Raw genomic sequence first — 17,691 nt, forward strand, 5'->3', positions numbered from 1 at the left:
GACAATAGTAGGAGTCTCAAAATTTAATAGCAAGTGCTGTCTACTCAGTTCTGTGCCAAAAAAAAAAAAAAAAAGCCCACGCAGCTCTAATAATGGGATACAATGATTTGCTTTGTTAGGATGGAAAGGCGATGACCTTTGTTTCTGCCTAGTATTTTGGGAGTCGTGAACACAATCTAAGACAATCAGATGCGGTTTGTTCACGGAATTATCAAAGACCGCACTTGGATATCAAGGTGGGATGGAGGGTGACAGGTAGACTTTTACCATCTGCTACGGAGAAGCAATCGATTTCACAGGCAGAGCTGAGAAACACATCATTAGGAGAACTGACTCAAACACTAAGGCAGCAAGATTCTAATATCATTTATTCCTTTGTTTTCAGGCTTTCCCCACCCCCCTCTTTTTTAAGGGGAGGGCAGCTCTTTATTTTGAATATAACTTAGGATAGGAGGATAGGACCCAGCTCTCTGATTTATGCAAAATGACATAAATCCACAAATCGGCCTGGAATACTTTTATGTTTCAACAGGGGGGTAAGAAACCAGTGGAAGTGAACCGTGGACTTGGAGCAATCTATGGGTCTAGGAATGAAGGACAGACACAGGCTCAAGGGGCAGTCACTTTTCCTCCATTAGGCCCATGAGATCGTCTTCTATTCCCTTCTCACTCAGCTCATCCAAACTGTAGTATCGATGAACGATTTTCTCGGCGGTGACCACCACGACTCGGAGCCCGTGGGTGTCTTGGCCCAACTGGCACCCGATGGCCGACGACACCACCATGTCCAGGTTCTGGTAGGTGCCCCCGGCATTCCGGTGGTAGTGGCCTGAGAACACAGCTGTGACACCTGCAGGGGAGGGAACAAAAACATTAGGGGGCCAAGGATCTCCATTTAGGGAACTGGGGGCTCCACGGCTTCCTTCTGGGAGCAATACAGTATGTTATGAAATTAAATGCACTAATATTACTCAGTGCATAATAAACGAGAAGACTGCATATGTGACATCCAGAATCCTCGCAAGGATAATTTATTGATACAACATATTAACACATTTGTCATAAGTGGTACAAGAAAGTGCTAGGGAAAAAGAAGAGAGAAGATGAAGTGACCGACTTTGGGAGAGATACAGGAAGCGGAAGGAAATATTTTGAGGCCTGTATAAACAGCCATATGATGGAAGTTAAATGTCTAGAAAAAAGAATGTTTATGGAGTTCTATTCAAGACAGCACAGCATGCTCAACATTTAATGTACCTCCTCCGCTCCACACTCAAGAGCCATGATGGATAAAATCTAAAAAAGAAAACCAAAGGACAGAAGTGGCCTCAAAATCAAAACAAATAGCTCCATGGATGAGAAACAAGGCAGAAAGGCAGAGTAGCAAGAGGGGTTACAGTGCTGCTGGGAGTTAAGCTCCTGGAGGGTGACAGAGACTGCAAGCAGTTTCTGTGACGGGAGGAAATAAAGCCCGGCCCCCATTTGAAAGAGAGTTGGCGTGGGAACCTCTGTTGATGGAAAGAGGATGCAAAAAACCATTGCAGCCTGCTGCCTGGGGCTAGGGTCGTGGTATGCAGGTGTTTCTAACAAGTCCTCCAGAAAATAAAAGAGAACCAATCTGTAATGTTTACTAATTTCCATGGGGGTGAACACTCTGATGGTGGCTGATTTCAAATTACCGATGACGTGACGTCACTGCCCAGACGTGGGAAGACATGCCTGGTAGCGTCATTATATAGTGCTTCTACCACACAGACACACAAGCTGCGAGCTACCTTGCCAGCATGGTAATAGCAACACATAGCAAGATAGTTAGAAAATAATCAGTTTTGAGTAGTTATTACCTTTGCTTTTTATTATAATTTATTTAATGGTGAGTTTGTAGAATTTAATGTTTACTAATGGTTGTTTAACAAGGAGCTCACAAAATTCCTTAAAATTTAATAATTGGTTTTCATGAACTGGGTAGGAGCTGACTGCAGCACAGCACTGGGCTAGGGCTTGTAGCAATCTATGGGTCTAGGAATGAAGGACAGACACATGCTCAAGTCTAGGAAATGAGACATGTTTTCTCAGCGTGACTGTGGGCAAGGGCCCTCAAGCTCTACTATAAATAAGACCTGGCCCTGGGTGGGGGCTGGGGTGGAGGTGACCCAAACCACTAGACAAGGAGAAGCTATTCAAGAGGCAAAGTGAAGGAAAAACCAAAGCTGAAATTACCTCTTAATCAAATTGAATCTGAAAGAAATTCCACCACTGTGAAGAAATTTCATGCTAAGACAGTCTACAGACTCCTCAATCAGGAATATGAATTCACTCCAGGTGAAATGAATGATATAAAACTGCCTGAAAAATATTTAAAATGAGTATGTTTAGGGCATCAAAAAGTCCTTAATAAAGGAAAAGAACCAGATGTTATGAAACAAAACAGGCATGAATTCAGTGAGAATAACTGGTAACGAAAGCTTAGAAACAGTGGCCATTAAAGACAGCCATTAAAACAGAACACAAAGACAACTCTCAATAAATGGGATAAATTCTAAACTGGACACTAATCAGAGAGGAAATCAGTGAATTAAGAGACAGAATGGAGGCACTGAACCAACCAAAAGACAACACAGAGACTCAGACACAAGCAATAAGAACACGCAGTTCAAAGAACCCAAAGAATGGATAAAGGGGTATCAATGTATGCTTAAGAGGAGGTGCAACAGGAGAAAGGAGGAAATAATAGTAAGAATAACTTGAAGAAACAATTGTTGGGGATTTTCCAAAATGAAGGAATATATAGGTCTTCAGATATAAAGAACTAAGTAGGATAAATAAAAATCAATTTGTATCATGGGGATATTGTGGAGCATCCAACAAAAAAACCCTAAAAATATATCATGGCAGAAATACTATAAAGGAATGACAATTAGATAGCAGGCACTCCAGCAATAACAGAATCGAAGGGTAATGCCTTCCAGAGCTGAGGGGAAGCAACTATGAACCTCAAATTTTATACCCAGCTAAACCATCATTCAAGTTAAAGGGCAAAAGAAATACATGCTGGGGCATACGAAGACGAAGAGTTTACCACTTACAAACCCTCACTGAAAGAATTATTAGGAGATATGTTTCAGCAAGGAAGGGATGAAATATTAAAAAACAATGATGAGCTAACACTGATAAAAATATTTTGGTAAATTTAATTAACTACTGATTTTCTTTGAAAACCTCTTTTTTAAAATGTAAAAGTGAAACTAAAGCTCAAGAATGTCAAGATGGGACGTTCAATGGATAATTAGAGCACATAAAAGCTATTGTCATGTTTGGAAGGAAGAAGAAAATAATGAAAATAATTTTATTTTGCTAGAACAAAATGCGTAATTAACATGCTTCTTAAAAATGTTTGGGCACAAGCAACCAAATTAAAAATAGGCAAACTGTACTTCATCAAAATTTTAAACTTTTGTGCATCAAAGAACACCATCAACAATATGAAAAGATAACCCATGGAATGGGAGTGAATATCTGCAAATCATCTACCTGATAAAGGTCTAACATCCAGAAAATATGAAGAGATGGATATGAAAAATACAAAAACATGTTAAATGTCACTAATCATCAGTGCAATGAAAATCAAAACCATAATGAGATTTCACTTCACATCCACTAGGATGGCTATCATCAAAAAGATGGAAAAGAACAGGGATCTGGAGCCATTGGAACCCTTGTACAGTGCTGGTGGAAATATAAAATGGTGCAGCCATTCTGGAAAACACTTTGGCAGTTCCTTAAAATGTTAAACATACAGCTACCACGTGACCCAGCAGTTCCACTCCTGGGTATCTACTCAGGAGAAAGGAAAACACACAGCCATGTAAAAACTTGTGCATGAAGGTTCACAACAGCATTATTCATAGTAGCCAAAAGAGCAGAAACAACCTAAATGCCCATTTGAACTGATGAATAAACAAAATGTGGCACATCCATTTGATGGAAGATTGTCCAGCTGTCAAAAGGACTGAAGAGTACTGACACATGCTCCAACATGGACTGACCTCGAAAACATCACGCTCAGGCAGTGAAAGAGGTCAGATGCAAAAGGCCTCGCACCGTATGATTCCATGTATATGAAATGTCCAGAATAGGCAACGCCAGAGACGGAAAGATTATTGTTTGTTGAGGGCTGGGGGGGAGGGACAAGGGGAAGCAGGAGTGACTGCTAATGGGCACAGTGTTTCTTTGTGGAATGGTGATGGTATGGAATCAGACAGTGGTGATGGCTGTACAACCTCATGACTATATTAAAACCATTGAATTTGGGGCGCCTGGGTGGCTTAGTCGTTGAGCGTCTGCCTTCGGCTCAGGTCATGATCCCGGGGTCCTGGGATCGAGCCCCGCATCGGGCTCCCTGCTCCGCGGAAGCCTGCTTCTCCCTCTCCCACTCCCCCTGCTTGTGTTCCCTCTCTCGCTGTGTCTCTCTCTGTCAAATAAATAAATAAAATCTTTAAAAAAAAAAACACCAAACTTTTTCATGTTAAAAGTGTGAATTTTATGGTATAGCTCAATAAAAAAAAAATGCAAAAAAAATATATGGGAAGGGAAGGAGGCCAGAATGCTCCGTGTGGCAGTGATGGGAGGTGGAGACATCAGTATGAACTCATGTTTACCTTAATACCATGTTAAAAACAGAGAATGACAGAGACATTGACAGATGTATACGGACACAGGTTAGTATAAAGACACGTATTTCCTTGCTCTGTCAGCTGTCAGTGCCTAGAAACAAGGGCACATACTGGCCATGAGCACACCTAGCGTCCAGATCTTGGTTTCTAATACCATTCTCCAATAAAAGGATCCTCGGAGACTTGGCTGACTGTGGGACTGGGGCAGGAAATAAATAAGATGAGCCTGGAGCATCTTGTTGGGCCAGAAAGGAAGGAAGTGCTCAAAAGCTCGAGCTGATGGGGGTGTGTCAGAGAGACACAGGAATCAACAGAAAGAGCTCCCCACAGCCAAACCTTAACAACGTAAGCAACAAAATAAACTCGTACCAAAGTATAAAAAATAAATCCACAAGTCCAAATTAATATAAATAAATAAATGTGGGAAAAAGAGACAAAATCTCCCATACCTTAGAAGAACAAATAATTTATGTCGATCGTCTGCCCTTAGGAAGCTGAAGCTCCCTGTACGTGTGGACTGTGCATATGGACTTCTTTCCCAGAGTCACTTAACAGTGGAGACATGGGCCAAACATCAACAGGGATGGGAAGTCAGGTTGTTAGTCTGCACCCCTGATGCACCTTGATGACTGTGATAAAAACTGCACACCTGTGTGGTCTTCCTCCTCCCAATCCAGGACTCCAGCATGAGAAAACCATCAGACCAATCCCCACAGAGAGACGTTCTACAAACACCTGACCAGTACTTCTCGAGAAAACTGTCAAGGTCATCAGAAACAAGGGCAGTCTGAGAAATGGTCACAGCACAGAGGAGACTAAGGAGGTGTGATGCCTAAGAGAGGTTTGCTATGCTAGATGGGATCCTGGAGCAGAAACAGGACATTAGGTAAAAAAGTAAGGGAACCTGATTATGGGCTTTCATTAATAAAAGTGCATCAATATCACTTCATTAATTATAGCAAATGTACCACATTAGTGTGAGATACCAATAACGGGAAACTAGGGGCAGGTGTACATGGGAAGTGTCTATATTATCTCTGCAATTTTTATGTGGATTTGAAATTGTTCCACACTTAAAAAGTTTATTTAAAAAAAAAACATACGGATAATTTCCAAAACAACCAAATGGAATATGCAGCTTTCAACCAGCAAAGAGGCAGGGGGAAAAAATCAGAATGACTACAAAAAAACAAACAAAAAAAAGTATCAAACACGAAATTTTAAAATGTTCCTGACACCAAATGCTGGGTCTGGTGCAGAGAAACTGGATCGCGCCTGCAGTGCTGGTGGGAAGGTAAACAGTCTGGTTGGTAAATAGTCTGGTAATAGTTGAAATTGCATTTACTGTATGACCCAGCAACAGAACTCCTGGACATTTTTCCCAGTTTCCCAAAACTTATGTTCAAATATTTGTACGTGGATGTAAACAGTAGCTTTATTTGTAATAGCCAGGAATGGGAGGCAACGTAAATGTCCTTCCACAGGGTCTACGGTTACACTGTGGTACATCCACGCCACGGAATACCACCCAGAAATAAAAAAAAGGAACAACCGATACGCACAACAACTGGAATAGATTTCAAGGAAATTATACTCATTAAAAAAAGCCAAACCCCGAAGGTTCCATCCTGTATGATTCCATTTATGTAGCATTCCTGAAATGACAAAATTATAGATATGGCTGCTAGGAGTGAGGCGCAGCAGTGGAGGGGATCGGGGGCCCGTGTCGCTATAGGAGGACGGCAGGAGGGATCCTTGTGGTGATGGAACTGTTTGCATTTGACAAGGATTCAGAAAGGTCTGAAGGGAATGTGCTCTAAATGTTGACAGCAACTGCTTCTGAGAGGCTCTGAACACAGCATTGTGACTACAGCCGTCAGGGCTCGAAGCGGGCACAGGGACACACCTGTGGGCAGGTGTGGCCATCTGCTGGCTGAGGTCCACACCCAGGGATGGGAAGGAAGGACACCCAGGTTGGTCTACATGGGGCATCCAACGGTGGCGGGAAACAGCTATTTCCATTTACTGTTATTAGGATATAAACAGACACAACTCATTTCAGAGAGTAATTTGGTGCTATTCTCTCCCGTTTCATTGTGCGTTCCCCTTGACCCAACACCACTACTTTGGTAGAAATTTATCCTTCAGAAATACCCAGTACAGTGTTCACCGAGGCACTGTGTGTGATGTTCATTTATGGGAGGACTGGATAAATTACAGTAGGTGTATTTTTAAAAAGAGGTAGATTTACATGTGCTGGCAATGAAAGACACCAGACACATTATTAAATAGGAATAAGATATTTTAATAAGTATTATGTGATCCTGGCTTTGTAAAACATGGACAGCGTATGCATAAGAGGGTGTGCATGTATGTTTGTAGCCCCCAACTGAACTGGGATACATTTGCACTGCTCACACTGGTGATTTCATGGGGGTGCTGGTGGCTGGGATTAGCGAGAGGGTATTGTTTTCTACTCTTTCGAACCGTGGTATAATGTTATCAATGATCATGAACACGAACATCAAGGTGCTGTGAAGAGCGTGGAGGTGATGTGCCAGATGGACCGAGTGGGTAGGGGCGGAGGGGAGAAGAGATGGAATGGAGGTGCCCCCACCCCAGGGGCCAAGCTGTTCAGGTCAGATGCTTGCAGCTGAAGCCCTGGGTTGGGTGCCCAGAGGGTCCTCACCACACCTGGAGAATTGAACAGTCCTGACCACACTGACCAGAGGACCACAGAAGTGACTGCTTCCTCCACGGCCTTCCTGGGGTTTCAAAGCTTCATGGCCTGTGCGGTTGGAGGCCCACTGCGAGCCGGTGCCATCAGACCGGCCTCGGGGAGTTCCTCTTGGCCAGACAGAAACCACTTAGTGTTGTTATTATTTTGTTGTGTACTAGATTATGTGCATGGAACTTGGCTCTTTATGCCTAATTCATAGTTGCAAACTAATATTCTGGAAGGAATGCTTGGCAATTTTGAAAATGGCTCGCATTAGCCGTAATTAGCTGTAAAAACTCATTTATGTTCAAGTTTCACGCCATATTTATTGGCGTCCACAGAGACAGAAGCATTAATGGGGCTGTTCAAGTGACCTGCAGAACTTTCTGAGCAGATCTCAGTGGACCCTGGACAGCTGCGCTGGTTGGCAGTGTGTGCTATCCATCTTTCCACTGCAAACCCCTCAGGGCTCACAGTTTATTGTTAATGTCCCGAGTCACAGCAAGTGTGACCGAATGAGGAGTGTGGCATTAGCAAGGATACCTAAGAGGACTAGCAATAAAGATGAAAGAGACTGTCAGTGAGCAAGGACACGGTGTTGAGAATGGCCTCCCCTCTAGCAAGGAGAGCCCGCCCGCCGCCCCCATGAGTACAATCAGGAACTTCACACCTTGGAGTCCTGAATAAGACACCGTGGAATGGCCATGAAAGAAGTGCACAAAGGGATGGTCAGGCAGGAGGCTGAAGTCTGTCAAACGGAGGAGGGTGCGAGTAACTCTCCATTCTGCCAGGTTCTGGGGCGGAGTTCAGGGCTCTGGGCTATTCCCGGCTGGCCCAGGAAAGACCGAAACATAAAGGATGAGACTTGAGGAGGGACATGAGAGTCTCTTCCCGGGCTGGAACCAGGGCCAGAAGCAGTCTGGTGGCTGATAGAGGGGGTTTCTATCTCCCACCTCCTGGGAAGCCCAGCAGTTCTGAACCCGGTATGTTCTCCGAGTCCTCCCTCGAGTAAGGGCAGTATCGAGGCAAAGCAGAATGGGGATGGCTTGGAAGGAGGATAGCAGCAGGACCCTAAGGACTTTCCAAGTATCACCTTGCTGCATCCTCCCAACGGAGACTCGAATCACCTCCGTTTTACAGATGAGAAAACCGAGGCTGGGAGAAGAAACAAAGTTATGGAGCTGGAAAACTCATGTTAGAGCCCAAGTGCTGAACCGGCCTTGCAGACTCTGGCTCTGTTCTTTGGGGACCTTGGGCAGCCTGCTGCCCTTTCTGGGCCTCCACTCCCTCCCCTGTGAGATGAATAATGATTAACACCTGTCTCACGGATGGCAGAGAGGTTTAGAGGAGAGCACAGAACCGGGCAGCAAGCACCCAGCACACAGCAGGTGCTCATCAACCCTCAGGGCTCCCTCCCAAGCAGGGCCAGCAGCTCACTGGGACACAGACACCACACGCTGGCCTGCGATGCACAGTCTCCTGCCCGAGCTACAATCCTGTCCCTTTTATGCCGACAGCCCACGAGGACCCATCTCTGCTTTCTCTTAGTTTTTGATGGGGACGCATCGATTCGCAACTCAGTGCAGGTAAGGAATGCATTAATAAATCGTGGCTTCCCTGACGGGGGATTGATTTTAGCGGTGTTTTCACAAGTCATGCCAAATTTCCATTCTGGCTGTTCATCAGTCACCTGGGGCCGACATGCCTCTATGGTTCCTTAATTGAGTATTACGTATGGATTGTTTCTGAATTATGAACTCCTGTAAGGAGATGACAAGCATCTTCTTAAATTACCGCCAGAAGAATTCCCCAGCACAAGACAGCCCCTGCGCACCAACAGAGGACAGCTTCTGTGGTGTGAGCTTCGTATTTATTTCTCCATGGTATCAAGTCATAAGGACGCTATAAAAGCTATTTTTTTAAATATTTTATTTATTTATTTGAGAGAGAGAGAATGAGAGAGAGAGAGCATGAGAGGGAAGAGGGTCAGAGGGAGAAGCAGACTCCCTGCTGAGCAGGGAGCCCGATGCGGGACTCGATCCTGGGACTCCAGGATCATGACCTGAGCTGAAGGCAGTTGCCCAAACAACTGAGCCACCCAGGTGCCCTATAAAAGCTATTTTTAAGCTGTCTTGATTCAAATTCATTTCAAATCAATCAGAGGATGGGAATGCAATCTCCATATAATTTGATATTCTAATACTGGAAGCTTGCCTCAAATCAATCAGGAAATCGGGATGTACCCCAGTGCAATTTTAATGTTAAAAATTGGCTTCCTTAATGTGCTAGTGTTACTTAAGCCCGGAAAGTGCAAACAAATTTGAATTGGACCTCTTTTGTTTTTATCCTGAGTATACATTGATGAAAATGCATCTTTACATTGTCAGCTGTGACACGGAAAACTGTGTGGTAAATCAGTAGTCACTCACATTATTCTGCCTCAGTGGTAAGGAAAAAAACGTGACTCACTGGAAAAAAAAAAATTGGTGTGAACGGAGAGGAAACAGGTACAAATAATCCGTGCTGTAGGTAAAGAATTTCGTAGGCAGGTTGCCGAGAGGCGGGCCCTGAGATGGTGGTCCCTGCCAACAGCCAGCAGCTGCTAATCCAAAATCGGGGTACAGCCCACCTGACTCATTAAGTAAGAGGTTCTTAACTATTGGGTTAGGGTTTTGAGTTGCCACAGGGAGGTTAAGGGACTTGCCTGGGGTCACACAGCCAGGATTTGTACCTGGATCAGGCTGACTCAGAAGCAGATGCTCTCTCTCCATTACCTTAGAGGTACCAAGTGCCAAGGATCACACACTGCAGGCCCAGTAAGGCGTGCCCTGTAGGGGGCAGCTTTGACCTAAGTGACACCCTCCACTTCTGCCAGTTCTTTGTTCACATGTGCCCTGGGACTTGAAGTAGGATAGTGATTCTTGTAATAATAATGATAGTAAGTGGTATTTATGGAGTGCTCACTATCAGTCATTGTTCTGAAGAAGAGCACTTCACATGTTTTTAAATCGTGTGAGCCCCACAATTTCCTTATGAAGGAGGCATAGTTATTACCCTGGTTTGGCAGATGAGGAAAACGGACGTAGACACATTCCATGTTTGCCCAGCTCGGCCTGTCTCTGGCAGGGCTGTGATCAGAGCCCAGCGGTCTGGCCCCTGAGTCGGCACTCTTAACCAAACTCCTGCCAAGTGGAGGGAAACTGAACGCACATCAGAGACGGGCCACGTGAGTGAAGAATGAAGAACAGGAGTCAAGGGTGTTGAGGAGGCAGGAGCTAAGTAACCACCACAGAGCTTCTGCTGACCTACCACCACCCACGGGCACCCCCTAGTCCTTCCCTGTGCTTCTGTGTGACACGGGAGAAATTCCTATGTGAGTTTTCCAGGGTAGTGCACGGTGGTACCAGGATTCCAGATCAGCGTCTGGCTCAGTTGGAGGGCAGGGCAGCTGGACTGACCACTGGCTGGAATGGAGACAAGGGAGGTGCCAGGCTCAAGTCTGCATCCTCCTCCTTGTGGGGAGAGCATCAGAGTGTCCCATCACTGCCAGTGTCAACCTTTCACGAATCCAAACCTTCCCATCCCCAAACTCCCATTAACTTAAGTGGGGTCTTAAAGACATTTTCATGGAATTTCTTTTGAGCTCGTAACTTAATTGACCTGGGGTCTACAAATATTTTCTCTAAGAGGTCAGAAAGTAAATATTTTAAGGCCATGCAACCTCTGTGGATCTACTCAACTCTGCTTTCCTTCACAGCATGGGAACAACCAGCATTCACAGTTATGTAAACATGTGGGCATGGCTGCGATCCAATAAAACTCTATTAACAAAAATGAGCGGAGGGCCACTCCCAGTAAATGGAGAAAAAAAAAAAGCATATCATCTTCTAAAAAAACACATTTGGGTGATCAAAGTTCAGCCACAATTTCTCAATCCTTCAAAAATTAGGAAGTTTTTTTCTGTAACTTCTCACAAATAAAGAAAACAACAAAGAAAACAGTAATTTGTAGTTTGTAAAACTATGAATGCCATCCTGACCAGGGGAGACAAGTGTATTTGCCCAAAGGAGACCACTGCTTTAATGAACACAAAATTATTCTATAAACAAGTACTCAATTATATAATAATTCAGGGCATTTGCACTAATGGTCAGAAAGAGACTTCTATATTTACTTGAAACCAGGAGTGTCCACATCCTTCCATCTAAAAAAGTAACTCAGATCTAAAACATTAAAAAAAATTGTGTGCTGACAATTTTTGTTTGAAATTAAATGTCTAATGGGCTTATAGAGTAAATGCGTGTACCCATAAGAGAGATTATAAAATTCAACCAGCATACAGTTTACGCTCAATAAATATAAATCTATGCTGCTGAATTAACATTCTAGTTGTCCTTTAAACAGACAATGTGAAGTGGAAAAGGCTCTGAAGTGGTCCTGCTCAAGAGAAACATAATGTGAGCCCCTTGTGTAATTTTAAAATTTTCTAATAGCTGCCTTTTAAAAAGTAAACAGTAACAGGTGAAATTAATTTTAGTTATGTGTTTTAACCCAATATTTAAAATATTATTTCAACATATAATCAATATATAAAATATTACCATTTTTACATTATTTTCATACCAAGTCTGGAAAATCCAGTGTGTATTTTATACCTAGATCCCACCTCCATTTGGACCAGCTACATGTGGCTACTATACTGAGCAGCGCCATTTTTTTTTTTTAAGATTTTATTTATTTATTTGAGAGGGAGAGAAACAGCGAAAAAGGGAACACAAGCAGGGGGAGTGGGAGAGGGAGAAGCAGGCTTCCCGTGGAGCAGGGAGCCCGATGCGGGGCTCGATCCCAGGACCCTGGGATCATGACCTGAGCCGAAGGCAGACGCTTAATGACTGAGCCACCCAGGTACCCCAGCAGCGCCATTTTGGAGTGGGGCAGATGTGGAAATCCAATCCCAGCGTTGGCTCTTTTTTAACTGAATGGCCTTAGTTTCACTATCTGAAAAATGGAGATAATCGCAGATAACCTTGCAAGGCTGCTGCTATGAAAAACAGCTATACTGTGCTGGCACACAGTAGGCTCCTCATGAACGAAAGCCATTATAATATCAATTATTAAATCAGTGAATATTTCCTTAACAGAAGCACTGAATTATTAATATCATCGACAAACACAAAGGCCCTTTGGCAGAGCAAAAATAACCACACCACATGTAGAAATAGACAAAGAAGGTAGCTCTAGGATCAACACTTTCCACATTTTACAAGAAAGCTGAACTACTGGGTCAAAGAATACCTCCACTTTTTTGGTACAGTGTCAAGTATAACTGAAGAACCATAAACTTCATATATTTTGATCAATTTTAACACAGGTACACACCTGGAAACCATCACCAAGATCAAGATCATGAACACATCCCACCACTCCCAAAAGTTTCCTTGTGCTCCTTGGGAGTCACTCTCTCCCTCTATCCTGGCCCAGGCATCATCTAACCTGTTTTCTGTTTCTACAGATTGATAGGATTTCATATATTGGAATCACATAGTACGCAATCTTTTTTGGTCTGGCTTCTTCCGCGTAGCATGATTTTGAAAGATTTTGAAATATTTCAGGAAAGAATCATGAAGGCATGATTTTGAAAGATTCTTCCATATTACTGTATGTATCAAGAGTTCATCCTTTTCATTGCTAAGTAATATTTGATTGTATGGATATCCTATAATTTGTTTACCCATTCAACTGCTAATGGGCCCTGGGGTTATTTCCAGAATTGCCTCAGCATGTGTGATGAAAAATGATTAACCATATATGTTTGGGTTTATTTCTAAACTCAATTTTCTGTTCCATTAATCTCTTCATCTTTTAATACTAAATGCCAGCTTTGATCACTGTAGGTTAACAGTTCTGAAATCAAGTAGGGTAGGTCTTTCAATTTTGTTCTTCTTTTTCAAAATCATTTTGCTATTAGGTAACTTGCATTTCTTTTTTAAAAGATTTTTTTTTTTTTATTTATTCATCTGACAGAGATACAGAGAGAGAGAGAGAGCATGAGCAGGGGGAGAGGCAGAAGGAGAGGGAGAAGCAGGCTCCCTGCCCAGCCAGGAGTCCCAAGTGGGGCTTGATCTCAGGACCCCAGGATCATGACCCAAGCCAAAGACAGATGCCCAACCATCTGAGTCACCCAGGCACCCCAGTAACTTGCATTTCCACAGAAATTTCAGAATCAGCTTGCAGATTCTACCCAAAATAAAACTGCAGGAATTTTGATTGGGATTATGTTGAATCTACAGATCAATATGGGGAAAATGCCGTATTAACAACAGTCTTCCAATCCATGAACATGGTCTATCTTTCCATTTACTTAGGTCTTCTTTAATTAATGTCAGCAATGTTTTTATAGTTTTTAGGGCAGAAGTCTTACATGTCCTTTGTGATTCCTGGGTATTTTCTGGTTTTTGCTGCTATTGCAAACAATTATTTTTACAATTTGACAAGTGTTTATTGGTGGTATATAAAAATACACTGTGTCTATTAACCTGATACCCTGAGACCTTGCTAAATTCATTTATTCTAGTCATTGTTTTGTAGATTCCTGGGATTCTCTAAGTAAATAATCATATCATCTGTAGATAGGGACAGTTTTATTTCTTCTTCTCTGATTGTTATGCTTTTTCTTGCTTTTTGTAATGACTGGAACCTCCAATATGCTCTTACATAGGAATGGTGAAAACAGGCAAGTTTTCCTTATTCCTAATCTCTGGGGAAAAATTTAGTCTTCCATATTCCCATAGTTTAGACTTTGGATATGACTGTCAAATTATCTTTAAGGAAAGAAAGCAACTTAAATTCTAACCAAGGAGAGGCGCCTGGGTGGCTCAGATGGTTAAGCCTTCAGTTCAGGTCATGATCCCAGGGTCCTGGAATCGAGTCCTGCATCGGGCTCCCTGCTCAATGGGTAGCCTGCTTCTCCCTCTGCCTCTCTCTCTCTCTCTCTCTTATGAATAAATAAATAAAATCTTAAAAAAAAAAAATTCTAACCAAGGGTGTGAGAGTTTGGTCACTGAGATTTCATTCCTTGGTGATCTTACAAGACAGAGCCTTTCCAAGATTAAAAGGGAGACTTCCAGAACAACACACATTTATCCAGAAATTCTGAGTAAGCGCTATCCTCCCTGTTTTTTTTTTTTTTTTTTTTTTTTATTGTCATGCTGGGTAATCCCTGTCCTCTTAACTAAGACCTTTCACACGATTTACACTGGTGGATGCTGTCGGTGTCCTCACCAGGCCCCTTTCCAGGCTGGTGCATCCAGCTGCTGCTGGAGGGTCGCTGCTAACTGCTCACAGCTGCCCTGCTCCTGAGACCTGAATGACTGAACTAACGCCGTGGTGGGGGGCACAGCCAGTGAATGAATGACCCAAGAGTGCAAAAGGTCAACCCCCAGACCATGTGGCATAGGACTCCTAGTATGGGAAATACCCAGAGTAGACAGGCACATCTATGGCGACTGAAAGCAGATTTCTAGGGCAGGGAGGGAGGAAGTGGGGAGTGGCTGCAAAAGGGTGCAGGGTTTTTCTTTCCTTCCTTCCTTCCTTCCTTCCTTCCTTTCTTTCTCTCTCTTTCTTTTTTAAAGATTTTATTTATTTTTGACAGAGAGATGGCGAGAGAGGGAACACAAGCAGGGGGAGTGGAAGAGGCTCCCCGCTGAGCAGGGAGCCCGATGTGGGGCTTGGTCCCAGGACCCTGGGATCATGACCTGAGCCGAAGGCAGACGCTTAACGACTGAGCCGCCCAGGCGCCTCGCAGGGTTTCTTTACAGCGTCATGCAAATGTTCTAAAACTGACCATGGTGGTGAAGGCACAACTCTGAATAGACTGAGAACTGCTGAACTGTACACTTTAAATAAGTGAATTGTATGGTACGTTAATGGTAATGGAATGTTAATAAAGCTGTTATGGTGCGGTGGGGGAGGGAAAGAGAGGGAACAATGGCCATAATCGTCATAGCTATCACCTTTTGAAGACCTGCTACGGGCCAGGCACCGTAAACAAGCCTCATTGTACTACTTTTAATTTTTCCACATCCCTAAAACGGATTATTGTATGTGGGGGTTGGAGGACGTGGCCCCCCTGCCTTAAGAGGAGGGGTCCACCGCTGTGGTGTGATTCATGCTCTGGAGCTCCAGCTGGATCCGGCTGAAATCCTGAGCACACATCCTTGCTTATTAGCTTCGTTGTTGGCCCGGTCCTGTGTCCTCACTTCCCTGCTCCAGGGAACCTCCCTCAGACACTGACCTAAGGAGGTCAGCTGGACTTCCTATTACTCTCTTGTGTGAGTCCCAGGGCTGCCCAAGGGTTCCTGGCTGCCGCTTTCTCCCACAGTCCCACCCACTTTACAAATAACAAAGACTTTCTATTAAGAGCTTCAGCTTGCTCTTTTCGGTGGTTTTAAAATTTCCTTTCCACTCTTTATCTTTATTGTGTTTCTGCCTTCAAAAGTAATGCCTGCCTTAGGGCAGCAGCTGAATGAGCTATGGTACACAACAGTGCAGCGTAAGGGAAAGTCAGGAAGATCTCCATGAACCAATACGGAATGACAGCCAAGAAAAATTATGTGAATAAAGCGCAAAAAGCATACACAGTAGCCTTCCTTTTGTGTAAGAAGGGATAATAAAACAAACACACATGATGCATGCAGCTTACCCTCAAATAGATCAGAAAAATACATATGTATTTTAGTTCACTGTGTACTGTCCAGATATTTTAAATTGTCTACACTGATAATACAGGTATTAGGTATATGTCTATAGCAATACACGTATATACAAATACACACAATTTCACAAAAATGGGATATGCTACCTATGGATGTGTGACTTGCTTTTATTCACTCAACACTATCTTTTCATTGTTCTACTCAGGACATACAGCTCTATCTCAGAAGCACCCTATAAAATTCTGAAAACTCTATTTCCAGTATGTAAAAATCTAGGCTGTTAGATGATCGTTCTAAACTGGGAGGTCAGGTGGGTTCAGCGCCTTTCAGCTCTGCACACTGCTCAGGTACAAGGAGAAACTCAGAGTTAGCAGAGCTTATCAAAGAGCCCCGGGGACCTGGGAGCAAACCACTCCTGGGAGGAAGGAGTCTCATAGCCCAGTCACTCTGGCGGGTCTCAGGGGAGAATCCCATCTGTACCTGTTTGGGGCAGGATCATTAGCACAGGAAGAGACTCCCAGGTGTACGGAGCACCTGAGCCAAGAGGCCCTGCCTCTGCGCAACCTGACCTGGGGCCAGGGCTGCATTGTCTCCTACAGGAGCTGGGACCCAGCCTGCTGATGGGCGTGAGCCCAGGTGGCTGGTGAGGACTAAACTGTCGCGGCACCAGGCGTTCCTGGACGGGGCTGCTGCTGGAACCCGGGGTTCGTGCTTCGCCCTCTCCTGTGGGCACTACGGAGCTTGCAAACATCTGGTTACCTCAGGTGTTTGCCTAGATGTCTGGTTCACGTGACGTGAAACATCTGGCTTGTCTTAAGGATCCACAGCCTCCTCTTGGGACTCTTTCTTTTCTTCTCTCTCTTTTTTTGATTGGGTAGGAATTAATGGCCCAGTTGTTGAAATGACCTTCACTCATGGCCAACTCATTCATACTCTATAACCACAAGAGATTTTTTTTTCTTTTTAAAAAAATTTCCTCCCCTCAAGAAATTACACCTTTCTTGCCTCAACTCCATAATAATCCACAAAAATTATATTGTTCCTGGTTCAAGGCTCCTCTTAATTAAAACTACAAGAAGGTGAGAGAGGGGGATGGAACTGTAATTCCCGATGGCACAGAAGTGGCCCAGGCAGCACCAAGGGCTGTGCATTTTCAGCTTGATCGGGTTGTTAAGTGGTTCTACCACAAAAGCCCCAAAGAAGAGCCGATGGGGAGAGAGCGGCTGGTCGGAGTCATCACACCAACACCCAGCAGAGTCGAGAGGGGCCCAGGTCCTGTTTAGAACATGATGTTTACACTTCCACACTCCGGACCCACTTACACTTTTATAGGACACGAGCCTCCCCTGCCTTTGGGACCACCTGAGCTTGGAAAATCCAGGGCACAGAGCGGCGCTGCTGGGAAATCACTCCTCTCCAAGGCCTGCAGGTGCCTGGCTGCCTGCACAGCCAAAGCCCACGGGGTATGGCTGCAGTGGAGCCCCACTCCCTGACTTGGACTCAAAAATTAATTAATGCTCCTACAAAATTCAGACTCACTTCTTATTTATCTACAGGGGAAGCTTTGCTCAACTTTGTAATTTAA

General features: G+C 43.9%; 1 protein-coding gene across 3 annotated transcripts in view; it reads right to left on the reverse strand.

The window, feature by feature from the left end:
- Positions 1–351: 351 nt before the first annotated feature.
- CPPED1 (calcineurin like phosphoesterase domain containing 1) overlaps positions 352–17,691 on the reverse strand; it is a 102,180-nt gene continuing 84,840 nt past the window's right edge. For all 3 annotated transcript variants that reach the window (XM_028117528.2, XM_028117526.1, XM_028117527.2), the window contains exon 4: positions 352–850. In XM_028117528.2, the coding sequence (XP_027973329.1) occupies positions 621–850 (230 nt within the window). In that variant the 3' untranslated portion in view covers positions 352–620. The remainder of the gene's footprint in view (positions 851–17,691) is intronic.

This window comes from Eumetopias jubatus, unplaced genomic scaffold (genome assembly GCF_037043125.1).
Source record: "Eumetopias jubatus isolate StellerSeaLion01/CBP00866 unplaced genomic scaffold, mEumJub1_p1.0 scaffold_12, whole genome shotgun sequence".
Classification (NCBI taxonomy): domain Eukaryota; kingdom Metazoa; phylum Chordata; class Mammalia; order Carnivora; family Otariidae; genus Eumetopias; species Eumetopias jubatus.